The following is a 19,681-nucleotide window of genomic DNA, read 5'->3' as shown; positions in this document are numbered from 1 at the left end:
TTCTGTTTGCTCAACAGGTCATCTAAGGAAGATGAGTGATCAGGGGTACTTAGACCCCCATCACAGAGAGGACAGTGACAAGGAGGGTATCCGTTAGAGTGCTGGCGGGTACAGTTGCAGGGAATTACAAGGCTCTCTGGCCAAGCTCTTGATTGGTGAGATGTGTCAAAAGCTGACAGCCTGTGCTGGAAGCAGCAGTTAGAGATGGAATTGCCGAAATTGCAGTCAAGGAGGTAAAGAGACAGAGCGGATGGAGTGACAGATTCTGTGAGGGGGCAGTTGTATCCCTCCATGGGAGGTCCACAGAGTATCATTCTTTTTTTTTTTTTTAAGATTTTATTTATTTATTTGTCAGAGAGAGAGACAGAGCAAGCGAGCATAGGCAGACAGAGTGGCAGGCAGAGGCAGAGGGAGAAGCAGGCTCCCCGCCAAGCAAGGAGCCTGATGTGGGACTCGATCCCAGGACGCTGGGATCGTGACCTGAGCCGAAGGCAGCGGCTTAACCAACTGAGCCACCCAGGTGTCCCCACAGAGTATATTCTTAATGTATGAAGAAGTGCAGGTGAAAAATAACACCTTACTCATATGTGGGCAATATTCCCAAAAGAGGGATTGACAGTTACGGTAATTTTATCAGTATCAGAATGAAAATATCAGCTTAGTGGTACCATATTAAGGACTTTCCTGACTACAAGGGTATTTTCATATATAAATACACACTATACAGTTTTCCTTACAGATATCTCTAATGCCTTTTATTATTTTATGCAAAATACAGGGGCATATTTTTAATTAAGACAGGACTTTTTACGAACTTTATCTTTAAAGGCTTGATACTGTGCTTCTTGAATAGTTGCAGTGAGCTCATGATGAAATAAATGTCTGACGTCCAGAGTTTTTGTTTTCAGAATTCTGGAAGTACATACCAAGGAGAGGCAGTTTTGACATTTCTCAGGTCAGCTTGGGCTTTCCAAAGATCTCAGTTCGCAGCCGATGGCACCTGCTGGCCTTCCAGTTTCTGATCTGCACCTCTGCCAAGGTTGGTGTGGACTAGATGGGCAGGTCCCTTTACCACAGCTATTTATGATTTAGCTGTAACTTTTAGAATTGTTCTTGTGATTTTTTATTAACACCAACGAAGTCTCTGCAATGATTATTTACGAATAAAAGCAGCCATTGTCTGAGAGTCTCTTTATTTCCTTAAAGAATAGGATAAGTTAGACTCAGAAAAGAATCCTTAAAGGTCTAGGAAAACAAAAATTCAAAGTTAGAAAAAGATGGATAAGGAAAGATTTATGGGATCCAGCCTGTTTATTCTTGAAGAGAGAAGAATGCAGAATGGCTTAATCAGGGTTTTCAGGGATTTGAGGAGGTTTTGACCTCTCTCTCCAGAGGGCTGAGAAAAGAGGAAATGGGTTTACATTTCAGCAAGAAAAAATTATGCAGGAAGAATATTTTGAGTCAAACATGATGAAAAACTAAAATAGGATACCAAAGGAAGATTTTTCTTTTTTTTTTCTCCCTTTTTATTTTGAAATAATTATAGAGTCACAGGAAATTGCGAAGAAATGTACAGGAGGGTTTCATACCCGAAGGAAGTTTCTGAATGATGTCTTTAGAGAAGAAATCTGGCTTGGAGAAAGAAAGCTAAACCAAGGAACATAAGAAGCTCTTTAGTTTTCTGGCTCTTTTATGAATTTTTGCCATTTCCCATTGCAGGTTACCAATCAGCACTGACTAGAGATCCTCCTAATGTGTAAAACATATGCTCCTTATAATGAAAATTTCAGACTAGCCAGTTGAACCCTGTGATATGAGGTTTATAATCATTCTTTCAATGTTCACACAAAATTTGCCAAGTTGGTTTTACTGTCTCCATTTTATAAATGCGGTTACCAAGGTTCAGAAATACTAAGCAGCTTTCCAAGATTTCATGCTCAGAGCAAATTCACTAGAGATATGGGTTGGATATTGGTTTGTTCTAAAGGAATTTTCCTTTCTACTGTGTGATGCTAGAAAATTGTCTTCTGCACGCATACCCTGTGTGCCATCTTCTCCTATCTCTGTTCCTTTCCAGTTGGTCTCAATATGTCAATGACTTAGATATATTTTCCAGCATGAGAAGGAGTCTAATTATGGCTTTCATTATATAGATGAGGAAATAGAGAAATTCTGTAGTGTCTCCTTTCCAGTTGGTCTCAAGATGTCAATGACTTAGATATGAGAAGGAGTCTAATTATGGCTTTTATTATATAGATGAGGAAATAGAGAAATTCCGTAGTGTCTCCAGGCATGGGCAGAAGCAACTTTCTTCCTGTGGCATCTCAGAATTCTCAGTATACTTAGTCAGTATTGGTAACATTTTTCTTGAAGTAATTTCAAGCAGTTACATAGTTTTGTATCTTTTGGTGCCCCCATTGACTTGAGTTTCATCCTTTGTCTAATTGACAAGGTACTGAAATGGCATTTTATTTTTATTCCACCTACTGTTCTCTTCCTTGTCTCAGTCACAATGGAGCCCTTTGCTTGAAGAACTGTATGGCATTAGCTGGTATGCAGCTGTCTCAGGGCTTTCCATATTCAGTTTTTGTGTCATTAAGGTTTTGAGTCTTACCTGGCATAGAAACCATTCTGTTCGTCTCTATTTTTAAAGATTTTTATTTTTTACTTTTGGTATTTGAAATCTCATTTTAAGATGTAGAAAAATATAGAATAGCATAAAAAAGAGTGTTGAAGTAAGCCACAATCTTTTTACCTAGCAGTAGGCATGATTAACCTTTTAGTGTATTTTCAATTTCTTTTATATGTCAGAAATTTATATGTATCAATAAATAGTCATCAGATAAACATTGCTTTACCTTCTGCCTCTGAGCATTTTTTATGTTATTAAATATTGATTGAAGGCATTTAAATGTTATTTACCCTTAAAGTAAATATAAAGCAAACATACATACAAATTTAAATAATACAGAGAGGTATAAAATGCAAACCAATCTTATTAACCCCCAAAAGACTATCACCATTAATAACTTTTCACTCTTCTCCCTAATAAAAGTGTTTTTTAAGTAAATAAATATGATAATACTTGTTCTGTATCTTGCATTTTACATTTAACTACCATGTCTTGAAGCTCCACAAATCTACTTCATTTTAACCACCTTATAGAATTCCGTTGTATGGATGTGCTATATTTCATGTGTATCCTTTGGGTAAATATTTGTTTCCTGCCTTTTTTGTTATTTCAAGCAATACTTCAATAAACTTTATTTTTAAAAATGCCAGTATATCTGTAGGGTAAATTTCTAGTAGGATGTGTAACTAGTAATGCCCACAAGGGCTTAGGCGTCTTAATAATTTGTTAAGTATTGGTAAATTGCATTTCTAAGATAGTACCAGTTTGGACACCTGTCAGCAGTTTATCAGAGTACCTGTTTTTCTTTACTCTTACTAGCTTTGAAATTTAATCGAATTTTTAAAATTTGCAGATATTATAGGTGAAAATGACATGGTGTCTTTATATCAGTTTTTGAAACTGAGTGTGGAGGATCATCCTTTTGTGTTTATTGGTCATTGTTACAAATTTCTTTACTTAATTACCATGAGCAGTTTATTGGCGTTCTTGTTTCTCCAAATCTTCAGCAATATTTTACATTATCAGACCCAGCCTGAAAGTTGTAAAATGGCATTGTTGCAGTTCCTGGTGGTGTTGAATATCTCTTTATATGTTTATTGATATTTCTGTCTTCTTTGATTGCCTATTTTGCATCTTTTGCACATTTTTTTCTACTGACCATCAAAAATCTTAAAAAATACAAAAATTCAGGATATAGAAGAGTCTAGAGATTTTCCTATTCAAAACTTAATGACTGATTTATTTGAAGCTTTGAAAATATTACCAAGGGTGATCCACAATTCAAGTGGTAAAGATCAAGAACATGGAACAATGGATAATTATCCCATGATGACATGAAGAATTTAATCATTCAGATTCATCTTTGCTTGAATCTGTATTGTGGTAATTGGACTTTGACCAGAGTTTTGTACTGTCAGAAAGGGTCTAATGGCTATTTCCTGAGAGAGTCTTCACAACAGCAAAAAGTAAGAACACTTAGATCTCTATTACCACTGAATACCATGTTATACAAGGATATGTAATTTCTTGGGAGACATTCAGAGAAGGAAAATAAAGATTACTAAATATATACAGTGTGATCTAATTTTTCATAAAAATACAGTAAGAAGGCATTAAAAATATATAAAGTGTATGGGGGAGAGGTAGCAAAAGAATGCTCAAATACCAATAAATATTCATCTTTGGGTGATAGCATTTCTGGTGATTTTTAATATTATTAGGTGTTTTTTGTTACTTTTATACTTTCTGTACTGTACACCACTTCTAAGTCCACAAAAGTTACAGAAATGAAGGCTCAGTAGAATTTTGGTGCTTAATAAGCATTTCTTGAGCTCTAGGAGAGCATGACTTTTATACAGTTGGTATTTGTCTTGGCCCTGTCCATAATTCTCTTTTACCCCTAAGTTCATTGTATTTTTATGAACTACACCACCTTTGTCCACCTGAGTTTTGTTGCCCAACAAATGAAACAACAAAAGAAGTATGGTGCTAAATTCTTCTGCTAAAACATAGTGATTTTTTATTTTTCAGATTTTATTCCATTATGTGTTTTATTTTATAGTTGTCATTCCAGTGTATATATAGCTTGAATTGTTTCCTCTATATAATGTGCCATTTTTGTCTGGCGACTTTCAGTGTTTTCTCTTTATATTTGGTTTTCATCAGATTGACTATGATTTGTCTAGGTTTTCTTCGTTTCAAACTTACTCTTTTGGGGTTCTTGAGCTTCTTGAATCTGTTTATCTTTTATCACATTTGGGAAGTTGCAAACTCTATTTTTTTCTAATATTTTCTTTTTCTTACCCACTCTGTCTCGCTTTTTCCCTAAAACTCAAATTACCCATACATTAGCCTTTCAAAATTGTTCCACAGGTCCTCAAAGTCTGTTTGTTTTCCACTGTTTTTTTCCCCCTCTTTTCAGATTGCATGGTTTCTATTGTCCTACCTTCAAGTTCACTGAATATCTTTCTATGTGTTTTCCTCGAAGTGTGGGTCATATTTTACTTTGCTTTTCATCAACATATTAGATGGTATCCTGGAGTTTGAAGGTTAAATTGTGGAGATTCTAGATTTTTTTTTTATGTTGCCCTGAAAAGTGTTGATGTTTTTTGCTTACAGGTGATTTACTTAGTTGGATTCAAATTGTAGTCTGCCATGCCTTCAGTGGACAGTGGCTTTGGCCTCAGTTCAATTCTTTAAATCTTCGCTCCTGACTGCTTTCAGTTTACCTTGTATGTACATAGTTCAGAGGTCAGCCAGAATCATGCTTGATTATACACAGAATCAGGGATTGGCTTCTCTGGCTTTTCTCCTTTCATGGTTCCCTCATCAGTCTCTGATTTTCCCAGGCTCCTTCCTCTGGTTCCTACAGCTAGAAAGAGAGTGTGTTTTGCTATCAGTGTCTCATCTGGTGCTATGACTGTGTCTGTTCTCAGGGGAGAGCTGCAAAATAAACATAAATAAATAGACAGGGAACTTACTCTCTGCTGGTTGCTTGCTCCTACCTTGGCTCATTTTTAAAGTCTACTTGCTCTTATTCATTCTCCTAAGTCCCTAGGTAGTTTAGTTAAAAGGGGGGGGGGTGTTGATTTGTATGTTGTACAGAGTTTTTAAAGATGAAAAATCTGTATTAGAGCCTCATTCTGTCACATCAAAAACAATTTCTTTTAGTCCTAATTGTGGATTTATTATAGCAAGTCAAAGATACATAAAGGTATAGACAGATCCCACAATGAGGCACTAAAGCTAAAGAAAGAAATTCTGCTCTGGGTGCCTGGGTGGCCAGTCAGTTAAGCAACTGCCTTCGGCTCAGGTCATGATCCCAGAGTCCTTGGATTGAGTTGCACATTAGATTCCCTGCTGATGTCTGCTTCTCCCTCTCCCTCTACCTGTCCCCCCTGCTCGTGTTCTCTCTCTTGCTCTCAAATAAATAAATAAAATATTAAAAAAAATAAATTCTGCATTTCACCTTTTTATTTTATTTATTTATTTTTTTAAAGATATTTTTAAAATTTATTTGACAGAGAGAGGGAGATCACAAGTAGGCAGAGAGGCAGGCAGAGAGAGGGGGAAGCAGGTTCCCTGCTGAGCAGAGAGCCCGATGTGGGGCTCGATTCCAGGACCCTGAGATCATGACCTGAGCTGAAGGCAGAGGATTAACCCACGTAGCCACGCAGGCGCCCCACTTATCACCTTTTTAAAGTTGTCTTTTCAGGGCAACCCTCCTACACTATTGGTGGGAATGCAAGCTAGTACAGCCACTCTGGAAAACAGTATGGAGGTTCCTTAAAAAGCTGAAAGTAGAGTTACCCTATGACCCAGCAATTGCACTACTAGGTATTTACCCCAAAGATACAAATGTAGTGATCCGAAGGGGCACCTGCACCCCAATATTTCTAGCAGCAATGTCCACAATAGCCAAACTATGGAAAGAGCCAAGATGTCCATCAGCAGATAAATGGATAAAGAAGATGTGTGTGTACACACACACACACACACACACACACACACACACACACACAGGAATATTACACAGCCATCAAAAATGAAATCTTGCCATTTGCAATGACACGAATGGAACTAGAGGGTATTATGCTAAATGAGATAACTGAGTCAGAGAAAAAAATTATCATATGATCTCACTGATATCTGGAATTTAAGAAACAAAACAGGGAATCATACGGGAAGAGAGGAAAAAATAAAACAAGACAAAACCAGAGATGGAGACAAACCATACCTTTAAGCATAGAAAACAAACAGGGCTGCTGGGGTCAGGGTAGAGTAACTGGGTGATACATTAAGGAGGGCATGTGATGTAATGAGCCCTGGGTATTATATAAGACTGATGAATCACTGACCTCTACCTTTGAAACCAATAATACATTACATGCCAATTAATTGAATTTAAACTAAAAAATTAGAAAAAACCACTGCTATAGGAAAAAATTTGTCTTTTCAGCAGTAGAGATAATTAATCTACAGTTTCACATTTTTTCTATGCTCCATCTCTTTTTCTTTTTTTTTTTTTTTTGAAGTTTTTATTTAAATTCCAGTTAGTTAATCTACAGTGTTATATTAGTTTCAGGTGTAGAGTATAGTGATACAGTACGTCTATACATCACAGGTGCTCATCACAGCAAATGAATGCCTTAATCCGCAGGACTTGTTAGACCCAACCCCCCACCCACCTCTCCTCTGGCAACCATCAGTTCTCTATAGTTAAGAGTCTGTTTTCTTGGTTTGCCTCTCTTTTTCCTTTGCTCATTTGTTTTGTTTCTTGAATTCCACATATGAGTGAAATCATATGGTATTGTCTTCTCTGATTGAGTTATTTCAGTTCGAATTATGCTATCTCTAGCTCCATCCATGTTGCCGCAAATGGTGAGATTTCAATCCTCTTTATGGCTGGTTATACTTCATTGTGTAAATGTGCATCTTCTTTACCCATTCATCAGTTGACTTGGACTGTTTCCATAATTTGGCTATTGTAGATAATGCTCCTAAAAACATTGGGGTGCATGTATCCCTTTGAATTACTATTTTTGTATTCTTTGGGTAAATACCTCGTAGAGTAATTACTGGGTTGTAGGATAGTTCTGTTTTTAACTTTTTGAGGAGGTCCATACTGTAAAAAGAGAATTTTTCTAATTATTTTTTAACTGAAATCTTTATTGAGATAGTTATAAATTCACATGCAGTTTTAAGAAGTAATACACTGGGAGGTCATGCACTCTTAATCCAGTTTCCCCCAATGGTAACATTTTACAAAACTATAGTGTAATGTAACAACCAGAATATATGATAATGGTATTTATAAAATCTGTTGAACTTGTTCTCCAGGTGTACTTATACTCATTTGTGCATGTGTGCGTATGTGTGTGTGTGTGATTTAATTCTATACATTTACACCATACTTAGGTTTACGTATCCTCCATTGCAGCCTTACAGCTGTTTTGGGAAGTGCAGGAAATGGTAGAGTTAGAAAGGACTGAAAAGTCTCTGGCTATGTTCCGCACTGAAGGTTACATGGTGTTAAGTGGTTAGAACTGATATTTACCCTCTATGCCTTCATTTATTTTTTTAAAATTAATTTCCTTTCACATACTGTAAACATTTTGAGTGCAATAATCACTTTGTGTTTTGTTGTACCTTTAGCCACACCACAGCCCAGAGCTTACTTTGGTGCTCTGTGCAGAGATGTTCAATTCCTGTTTAAAATACAAATACGTGTGGTTAAATAGAATTAAAAAGTAGAAATGTCTTAGGTATTTTCTCTGCTTTTAAACCAAGACTAGTTTTTTTTAAAGCTCCTATCCTGTTATGTTCCCTTGCACATATGTTCTACTACATGAAAATACTTTATAGATGTTTGATCTTGAGAAGACAGTGTTGCTAGCTTTGATAAAGTAATTAGGTGAGCATTTCCTTATAAAGGTAATCATCAAAGTTTGAAAGTACATATTTCCTTTTAACTATTGTATTTGTAGGTTTGCCTCCTACCCCCACTCCCATCTATCTCTCTGTCTCTACAAACCTGTGAAAGACCGCTTTTGTGAATTTATTTCTGTTAGAGGCAGCATTGGGGGAAAAAAACCCCAAAAAACAAAAAAACAGCTTTTCTCTAATGAACCATGATGCTAGGTAACAAAATTATGGTAGTTGTGTCATGGGTTTTATTTGATGTCTCATACTGTCTCTGAAGAAACAAAATGCCCAGCAGTGATTCAGAAAGTCTTTGGGGAACAAACACAAAATAAAATGTCTATATTTTCTTATACTTAGGGATACTCTTAGGAAAATAAGCATTGCCATGGTATATTCAGAGGTAAAACAATCACCCTCTGCATTTCAACTCTAACTCTTTAGAAGATAGAAAAAAGACCATGTACTGGGACAGAAGGTTGTTAAAAGGATGATGGCATATTCAGAAAGGAAATTTGAACAGTATTTTAAAAGTTGTGGGGATGGAGAAGATGAGGGAAGGAAGGGGAGAAATCTGACAGGGAAGAGTAGAAAGCAACCAATGACGAGTTGATGTTGGCCCTTACACCAAATTAATCTTGCCGTTTTATCTTTTTTCCCACCCTTGCTGGACCTTGTATCTTTTCACACTCCCAATCATAAGGAGGAGGCAGAAAACCACAAAGCAGGAAACTTTGTCAAGAAAAGTTCTGGACTCTCCTCTGTGGGCATTACCCGTCAAACCTCATTTTTTTCCACAAGCTATAGCCATAGTTCCATGATTATCGTTCATAGTGAAGACCCAGAGTGAAAAAGATTACATGTTTCTTTAAGAATGTAGGGGCGTGGGTAATATGTCTTAGAACATTTTACATTAAAAAGAATTTAGAATGCAAGTTTGGGGAAAACTCCAGATTCTAGAACACTTACATACTAAGAAAGGGTAACCACTCCTTCTTTCTAACTTTGTCCCAGAGAGCCCAGCAAAACAGGTATTATATCACACTTCCTGTATATATCTTTCCTGGGTTAGGTTTGCATGTACAGTCTTCCATTTTTCTGTTTGAATAAATGTCTTCTCTTTAACTTGAAATAGGACCCAGTAGGATATTAAGTGGTGTATGTATGTAAACTTCATTAGTCCCACCTAAAAAAAAATTCCTTTGTCTACTATTCTTTAATCTTGTCAAGTAATATTAAAGAAGCTTCATGATCTGTTTTGTACACTCATCAGTTATTGGATTTGGCCAACATTAAATTAATATGGGTAAAACTTTTCATCTGGTATTATATTATTTTGTATTAGTAGAAAACGTTAAATGTCACTACTGAAAAGAACATTCACAAAACCTTATTTCTGGAACGTTTAGGCTAAAACAACTCTTAAAGTTGTAAATGTGTAAAAAAAAAAAAAAGCCTTAGAGATGTCACCCTACCTTTGGGGGCCCATGCCCTTTACTACTCATTCGCATATCAAACACAACCAGAAATGAAGCTCTGCCCATTCTTCTTAACATAGTCATTCGCTTTGTATAAAAACAGTGCAGCAGATGCTCGTAATCATTTCAGACTTTTCAACTTGTCTGGGACATCATGCTGTCTGACATTGTTCGTTACTCCATATGAGAGAGACAGAAATAACCACAAAGCAGGAATTTTAAGAAGCCATAAGGAATTGGGGCTGAATATAGTGTGCTTTGATTATGGAAGCAAAATGGCCAATTTTATGATGTAGGGGTGATCAAAGGTACATTTCCCATGTGTCATCAGATGGTTAGTAAATACTTTCTCACAGCAAAAATGTATGAACAATGACAATTGCTAGCCAGATGTTAGTAAGAAAAACATAAATTATATCATTTAAAAATGATGGTTTGTTTTGCTTCTCTATTTTACTTATGTACTTGTCTTTGTCATTTGGTGGTCTTTCTACCTGTTCAGTCTCAGAACTTACAGCTGAGTGTTATGTAATGAATCGGTGACGTTAAGAACAGCTATAGAAAGAGTAACTTCTTCTATTTTTTTTTTTTTTTAAAGATTTGTAGCCAAACCGTGTGCCATAGCCCTCAACATACAGGCCAATGGACCACAAATTGCCCAGCCAAATGCCATTCTGGAAAAGGTCTTCACTGCAATTACGAAGGTATGATTGTCCTTTTGTACGGTGTGAATTATCGTGACCACCATTCTCAATCTGAAATTATTTAATCCCTTCTCTTCCTCCTGGGTTTGAGAACTAATTGCCCAGCCTCATGCTGGAAATTAAGCTGGGAAGAAGCTGAATAAAAGCGGACGTGTTTGACACCTGTTTGTTTCCTCTCACGTTGATTTTAGAGGCTTGTCTGTAAAGAACAGTCTAGATTGGACAGTGATCAGTCTAGTTCTGTGCCTCTTTTAATCTCCCATGACATGAAGCAGGACGTATAACAGTTGGATGGGATTTTTTGGAACTGGCTGGGCAGAGCTGAGGAATATAATGAATGTACAGGGATACATACCTTGGAGATATCATGGGTCTGGTCAGAGACCCCTGCAATAAAGCAGATACCACAATAAGGCGAGTCAGATGGATATTTTGGTTTCCCAGTGCATATAAAAGTCACTTTCCACTGTATAGCAGTCTGTTAAGTAAGCAAGAGTATCGTATCTTAAAAAAAAATGTAGATACCTAAATTAAGAAATACTTTATAGCTAAAAAATGCCAACCATCATCTGAGCTTTCAGCAAGTTGTGACCTTTTTTACTGGGTGGAAGTTCTTGTCTCCATGTTGATGGGTGCTGACTGATCAGGGTGGTGGTTGCTGAAGTTTGGGCGATGGTGGCACCTTCTTAAAATACGACAGTAAGGAAGTTTGCTGCATTGATTGATTCTTCCTTTCACGAGCAATGTCTCTGTAGCATGGGTGGCACGTGCAGCGTTGCCTTTCAATAGCATTTTACCCGCTGTTGAACTTCTTTCAAAATTGAAGTCAGTCCTCTCAGGCTTCACCCACTGCTTTATCAACTCGATTTATGTACTACTCTAAATCTTTTCTTGTCCTTTCAACCATCTTCCCAGCGTCTTCACCAGGAAGAGATTCCATCTCAAGAAACCACTTTCTTGGTTCATTCATAAGAAGCAACCTCTCATCCATTAAGGTTTTGTCAAGGGAGTGCAGCAGTTCAAATAAAATATTAACAAAATGGTTTGCAATATTGCCAGAATGACCAAACCATGAAACAGAAACACAAAGCGAGCAAATGCTATTTAAAAAAAAAAAAAAAAAAAAGTCCCCGATAGACTTGTTCGATGCAGGGTTGCCACAGACCTTCAATATGTGAAAAATGCAGTGATCGTTGCGAGTGAGAAAAAGAGCCCATCTGCTTCTCGCATTGTCCTCATGTTCCTGCAGTTTCGATACTTAGCAGATGTAAACATGAGGGAATAAATGGAGGACAGAAAAGCTGCAACATGAAAGAATGAAGGACGGGTCTGGAGAGTTCTAAGCTATCCATTCCCTGTGGAGAAAGTAGGGGAAGAGATCGTCACTGTGGTGAGTTCAAGTCCAAACTAGGGGCAGGGGGAACAGAGCCAGGCAAGGGGAAGATTGGCGCCCCTCAGCTCATAGCGCCTTAAGAGCAAAGAAGGGAGGAGAAAGACCAAGCCGCAAACCATCCAAGGCCATGAGGAAAGGAAGCACATCACAGCGCCCAAGTATCTTCTTACTCGTCTCTCTTTCTTTATCTCACTCTGGCAGAGACGAGAAAGAAGGTCAGGTGGGGTGTAACATTCTAGGACAAGTGTTGTGTGTTTGTATAGTAAATGGTTCATTTTCACTTTTTCATTTTTCTGGGAAAATTGCTCAGGCTTCTGAAATGTGGTTTGACAGCGTTAAGCAAGTTTTATTCCTGTTTTGGTATTTGTATCGTTAACCATTGGTATTACTTGTCTCTTGTCTGAAAACTATTAACTCAGCTATACAAACATTTTTGTTTATCTTACGGTCTTCTGCCAAGATTCGCTAGGATTTTATCCTCTATTCTTTTAAAAATGATCTTTTTCCTGGAGAAATAGAAGAAAGCAGTAGGTGCTTTTCATATCTCTGCTGGGAAGAAGAGAAGAATGTATGAGATTTTTCGAAGAACTCTTCTTCTGGAGTTTTATGGGCTGATTTTAGATTGTCAAGTTCTAACCCTAAGGCGGACATATCTTATGGTACTTAAAGGAAGAAAATACTAAGAAAAAAACTTGTGTTTTCATGTAACATATCAATTTACTGCAGGTGAAAAAGCAGAAGTGTAGGAAGTTATCAGGTTTTTAAAATGAGATTATAATATACTTGTATTCACTTTGTGAACTACTCTAAGTGCATAATAAAATGAGTTTTCTACCCAAATGTGATGTATCCCTTTAGAAATTCTGTAGTGGACATTTTATTCCCTTGCCTTATGTTTATTATGGTTACTGGAGAATTTCCTCTATAAAGGTAATAAAAGGATTTTGCAGTCAGGTTGACTGTTCTAGAGAATATTTACTTCTAACTAATTGTAATCATACTCTCTTACTTTCCAAGGTGATTCTGTTGGGCATTTTTACGTGATTAGAGCAGAAACCTCATGTTTTAAACATAAATGCAGCAAAATTTGGAACACTTTTTCCCTGAATTCTTTATAGTTGTCCAGTGTTATTTCTGATACGAGAAAGTAATGGGTCAGGTGACCAGAATAGAAGGAGCAGCACTCAGAGGGTCTCAGCAGTTTTTGTGTGTGTTTGAGTGATCATCCCAACAACCTGGCCTTGACCATGATTTCAGGTCACCTTTGGAGAAGGGCATGGTTACCATCTTTCAAGTGTGTAGGGATGCACCCTCAAAACCGTTAAAATAGGGGCGCCTGTGTGGCTCAGTGGGTTAAAGCCTCTGCCTTCCGCTCAGGTCATGATCTCAGGGTCCTGGGATCGAGCCCCGCATCAGGCTCTCTGCTCAGCGGCAAGCCTGCTTCCCTCTCTCTCTCTCTCTCTGCCTGCCTCTCTAATTGTGATCTCTGTCTGTCAAATAAATAAAATCCTTAAAAAAAAAAAAAGCCAAAACTGTTAAAATATGCTCTGTATAGGACTGGCTACATAATTGTGGGGCCATTGCAGAATGAAAATGCAGGGTAGCCCACATGCCTACCCTTCTCTGGCCAGGGGTGGCAAGTTTGAGACAGGCTTCTCCCCTTTCCATGGGCCTACTACCCCAATCCACAGTGACAGGTAACTCCCAAGTGTATTGTAGTATCTACACCAGGACACACTTGGGACCTGGATTGGGGTGAGGAAGAGACTTGTTCCTATTGATTCACCCACCAAATGCACAGGGGCGTGCCAGCCTAAGGTGCAGATGGCTGTCTCCATGTCCCACACAGAGACACTGTGCGGTAGGCACACCCACCTCTTGCCCTTTCCATGCTTGCACCGAGGCAGCAGTAATCACTAGGCAGAGTGGGAAGGGGGAGGAAGCTGGGGAGCTTGGGGAGCCAGGGGACAGAGAAATGAGTTCCCCAGAACTTGTCAAGGGGAAGTGGTAGGACTGTGTATGAGCTAAGACTGAGCTCCTGACACATGTTCCTCTGTCCCACTGGACTTCATATACAAAATACCAGTTCTGTAACAAAATTATTAAGAATTTTGAGATAACAGCCATAGAACTTGAAACCCCAAGTGTAGGTCTTTCTGAATATGCATCCCTTTGTGACCACACTGGTCACATGATGTGACTGTGTAGTTCTCATCTCTGTAATTATCTGATGAATTTGAACCCCTTTGTTTTCTTTAAGAGTCTTTCCTTTTGAGGTAACATCTGTTTGTTTCTGTGTATATCTGGTATAAATAAATTAGAGTGTGTGTGTGTATTTGTTCATTTGTATTTATTTATTACATTTTGGGGATTCTTGTGCCATATTATTGGCACATTATCTATAATCCTAATAGCTTCACTTTCCTAATCAAATCAATTCTTGAGCCACTGAGGGAAAAAAAAAAATATATGTCAGCTGTGAAACCAGGTTTTATGATCCAGAGAAATCACATCATCATCCACTTTTGGTATGTTACCCTGTATTTAAAAAATTGTAGGTATATGCTTCTCCCTCTCCCTCTGCTGATTCTTCTGCTTGTGCTCTCTCTCTGTCAAATAGATAAATTAAATCTTAAAAAAAAAAAGGAAATTAAATGAAACAAAAAAGAGCTAAAAATAATCAGAAATATAGCTCAAGCAGATCCAGCATCTGCATTATTAGAATCCCTCAAGAAATAGCAAAGGAGAATAAATATTGAAAGATATAATTCAAGAAAATTTTTTAAAAGATTTTATTTATTTATTTGACAAAGAGAGACACAGCGAGAGAAGGAACACAAGCAGAGGGAGTGGGTGAGGGAGAAGCAGGCTCCCCACCGAGCAGGGAACCTGACATGGCGCTCCATCCCAGGACCCTGGGATCATGACCTGAGCTGAAGGCAGATGCCTAACAACTGAGCCACCCAGGCACCCCCAAGAAAATTTTTCTAAAATAAATGGAGATTTATTTTAATATGTTAATGAATATGTAGTAAAAAAATGGAAGTTTTAATTACTGGACTTGAAAAATAAAAGAAGGAATTCTTTGAGCAGTCAAGCAAAAAATCAAATCACTTATTTAAGGAAAACTATCAACATGACTCTGGTCTTCTTTATAGCAACACTTCCAACATTTTCAAGGAAAATGTGAACTAAGAATTTTATGTTTAGGCAAATTGTTTTTATTCTGTAACAGTTAAAGACAAACAGGTTTTGTTTTTAAAGATTTTATTTATTTGGGAGCACAAGCAGGGGGAATGGCAGGCAGAGGGAGAAGCCAGCTGTCCGCTGAGCAAGGAGCCTGATGCAGAATTTGATCCCAGGACCCTGGGATCATAACCTGAGCCCAAGGCAGACACTTAACCGACTGAGCTACCCAGGCTTCCTAGACAAACAGATTTGAATGTGCAAAAATTTGGGGGAATTGTTCTCATGAGTCCTTTTGAAGAAACTATTATAATCATTTATTTTAGCCAATGAAGAGGTTACTAGAGTGTCATTAAGGTTTGAAAATATCTAAACTGTTAAATTTGAGGGTTAGGATGACAGGACAGAATGTAAACATTATATGCTGTCACAGTGTAGGAGTGATACAACTAACAGTTTTTAAGATGAGGAGGGGGGAAAGGCAGAGGTAGAATAAATTCGCTAATTGCGTAGTCTCTGATAGCTGGGAGTCAAAGCAAATCAGTTTAAGCAGCCAAATCAAGTAATAGAAGTATAAGCATATTTAACAATACAAGAGTAAACTGAGAAAGAGATAAAAATTATTGTCTAATGCTGGGTGGGAGGGGAGAGGAAATTTGCTAATTTTAACTATTGATCATATGGAATTATTGATTGAAAACAAACAGAAGAATATTACAATTATGGATAACATCTAGAACAAAAATTACCCACAAAAAGGAAGTAAAATAAAACCATATTTGGTTTGCCAAGATGAAAAGTTTTTTTTTTTTATCAAAACAGCATAACAATGTGACAGAACTATAAACAAACTTATCAGTTATATCAATATATATAAATGGGTTCGGCTCATCTAATAAAAACTAATTTAGGTTTGGGTCACGTAGCTGATAAGAGACACCTGCAGAAAAAGTAATTACAAATATTGAAAATAAAAGTATGAGTAACAGTATATAGACAAATACAAATAATAAATTAAGATTTTTATTTTTACATAGAAGTGGAATTCAGGCCAGAAAGGATTAAGTGAAAAGAAGAATTGGCTTTTTCTTGCCAAAGGATACAATTCATAATAAAGATAAAGTGGTTATGACTAATATGCATTGTCAATGTATCCATATACTCAAAAAAAGAATGAAAGAAGAAATAATTTAATAGCAAGACATTTTAATTTACCTCTGGGTCATGACAGATTAAGTGAACAAAATGTAGAACAGAAGATAGAAATTCTAAGAGGCATAATTAATGAGGAAGATTTAAGCGGTACATTTAGAACCCTATATTCTGAATGTAAAGACCATACTTTCTTTTGAAATATCTGTTAAATATTTACAAAAATCACCTTTATTATATATATACACAACTGTAATAAATTTTAAAAATAAGTACAACTTGGGACGCCTCAGTGGCTGGGATTGAAGCCTGCATCAGTCTCCTTGCTCTGTGGGGAGACTACTTCTCCCTCTGTCTGCGGCTCCCCCTGCTTGTGCTTGCATGATCTCTCTGACAAATAAATAAATAAATAAATAATCTTAAAAAAAAATAAAAATAAGCATAACTTAGTAATACTAGAAGTCAGAAAACAGAAAATCCTTCGCTTTCTTAATCAACTCTTCGATAAAAATAGAAATTCGGAATATTTGGTAACAGAGGGGATGAAGACATCACTCGTTTGTACTGTGCCAAAGCAGCACTCAGATGAAAACTCAAATTTCAACACTTACTTAAACATTAGAAAAAGAACCACAAAACAAATCAAGGCAAGCAGAAGGCAGAAATTAGCAATAAATGCAGAAATTGTGTTAGCAAAGCTATAGAATTGAAAATCAATTCAAAAGTAGTTTTATCTGTAGAAAGTTAGCTAACTCAATTTAAAAAAGCACAAATTTACAACACAAGAATTAACATAATAATCAACAATTGCAGAAATGGAGGAAAATAAAAAGGATGTCTTTCTATTAATATGACAAAGAAAATATAAAAACTTGGGTAAAATGGAAATTATTCTAGGAAAATATAATTTACCAACTGTGTGTGTGTGTGTGTGTGTGTATGTGTGTGTGTATATATATATATATATATATATATATGAATTTACTGAGTCCCTAGTATATTTTAGATGAAAAAAGATACTAAAAATTTCCTTTTCATTTATAGAGCTTACATTCTAGTTATATGTTATTATCTAACTGCCTATTTGAAAAAGTAAAGGAATCAAGTGAAAAGTTACCACAAACAACACCAGAAAAGATACTATCCCTAGGAATAAATGTAACAAGGATGTGCAAGGGATGTGAGGAAAATTTTCAAACTGTCGAAGGATACGGAAGACAAATTGGGTAAAGATGCCAGTTCTTCCTATGTTAATTTCTTGAACATTTGGAGTAGGGAAGGCTTTTCTTATTATGGCCCCATATTCAGAAGTTATAACAGAATAAACTGATAAATTCAAATACGCTTTTTAAAAACTTCAAATAAAAAACAAGCAGAAAACCCCATGACGAATTCTAAAACACAAAGACCTTGGTACAAAGTATGCAACCTATGTTATAGACACAGGTTTAGCTGCACTAACTAATAAATGAAGAAATCTACAAATCTACAAATCAATAAAATACAGATCAAGAAAAAAATGTGCAATAGATACAAAAAGACTGTTCATAAAAAAAGAAGCATAAATGGTTTTTCCTGTTTCATAAAAAGAGGAAATCAAGTTAAAAATATACTGAGACATGACTTTATATCAGACTGGAAAAAAAAGTTGAGAAATCGGATACTGTACTCTTTTGGCGAGGCATTGGGAAATGTTGTGGGCACTCTTGCTTGTGAAAGTATAAATTGGGAAAATTATTAGTGAGGGTAACTTTTCAATATCTAAAGCAGTTGCAAATGCATAGGTCTTTGATCTCCAACATTTGCTGGTAGGAATTTATCTCAGTGTATGCCTGTCTAATGACCTATGACAAGATGATTAATTACAACATTGTTTGTAGTAGTGGAAGTCTAGAAGCACCTTAAACGTCTACTAACAAGAGAGTAGATAAGTAAATTATAGCATATCACGACAGTTCCACAAAAGAAAGAGGGCATTCTTTATGTTTTGATATGGAAACGTTCCAAGATACATTATAAAGTAAAAAAAACCCAAAGTTCAGAATGATACATGTAGTATGCAGCCGTTTGTGTGACAAAGAGAGATGTGAGAGTACACATTCAAATTTACTTATATTTGCATAAAATAACTCTGGAAAAGGAATTGATTTAATAACTGGTTAGCGGGTAGGAAGGGGGAAAATAGTAGGAATAAAATGGGAAGGCGAAACTTTGCATAGTTGTTAATTGGTGAACCATGTGAATGTTTGACCTATTCAATAAGCTGAGAAAACAAATTGAAATTAAAAGTTGATTCCTCTAGGAAAATGGTATAGCCAAGGTATGTAGCAGGATGTGAATTTTCTGTCTTCCCTATTTTTTAATTAAGATAGACATACAAGGAGAGTGTAGATGGGATCATGAGTACTGAAAGCAAAAACATGTCAAAGTACACACCTCCCTGAAAGCTGGCAAAGGACTTGCACAGACTGAAGCCCAGCACATTTTATAACCTCCGTCATAACACCGAGGCCACTTGCGGTGTTCCCTGTGTCTCTGACATCTTGAATTGCTTGAGATGCTTTGAAATGGTCTCACAGGTACATCCCACCTTTATAACTTGAGGCTGCTCTGCCTGCCTCCTCTATCCCATTTTTGGTTATTTCCCCTGATCACTAACACGGCATTTATAGTAAAGGAAGGATAGAACAAATAAAGGAATGGACCTCACTCCGCTGAGTTTTGTTGTGTGGCAGGACACATTCACATAATTGCTGGCAGGGTGGTCTTTAAGCTCTCCAAGAGAGGGGAGAGAGGTAAGAATGGGGAGAAACGAGTGTTTAGGGAGTCTTAGACATGTTGTTTACATTTGGTCATTACCACAGTCCTGTTTGGGTGGATAAATAACCCTGACAGGTGAGGGAACCAAGGCTGAGAGGCCATTAGAGTGAGTGGTTGAAAATGGCTGTCGCCTCCTAATGTCATAGAAATGAGTGGGAGACAGACTGGTATCATCCTATGGCGAGCCAGAAAGAGGGTTCCTTCCCTGTTCGCCAAGTTGGTGTCTTCAAGTTATGCGTAGTTGATGGAAAGGTCTGATGGGGATCTGGTCAAAAGGAAGGACCAAGAAGAGGGATAGAAGAGGAATGTGTGAGCAGCAGAGCAGTGAGAAGAGGAGGAAAGGGAAGACAGGTTTTGTAGGAGAATTGGTGCCTTAGGCTGAAGTGAGGTCTGT

The 19,681-nt window shown here is 37.0% G+C and overlaps 1 protein-coding gene across 1 annotated transcript in view; it reads left to right on the top strand.

Moving 5' to 3' along the window:
* Positions 1 to 19,681, top strand: part of CERS6 (ceramide synthase 6) — a 308,042-nt gene that overhangs the window by 76,576 nt on the left and 211,785 nt on the right. Inside the window, exon 2 of the mRNA XM_080798654.1 lies at positions 10,631 to 10,736. Coding sequence (XP_080654780.1) covers positions 10,631 to 10,736 — 106 coding nt within the window. The remainder of the gene's footprint in view (positions 1 to 10,630; positions 10,737 to 19,681) is intronic.

This window comes from Martes martes (genome assembly GCF_963455335.1).
Source record: "Martes martes genome assembly, chromosome: 3".
Lineage (NCBI taxonomy): Eukaryota > Metazoa > Chordata > Mammalia > Carnivora > Mustelidae > Martes > Martes martes.
The sequence above is the reverse complement of the archived record's forward strand: the minus strand, read 5'-3'. Positions and strand labels throughout refer to the sequence as shown.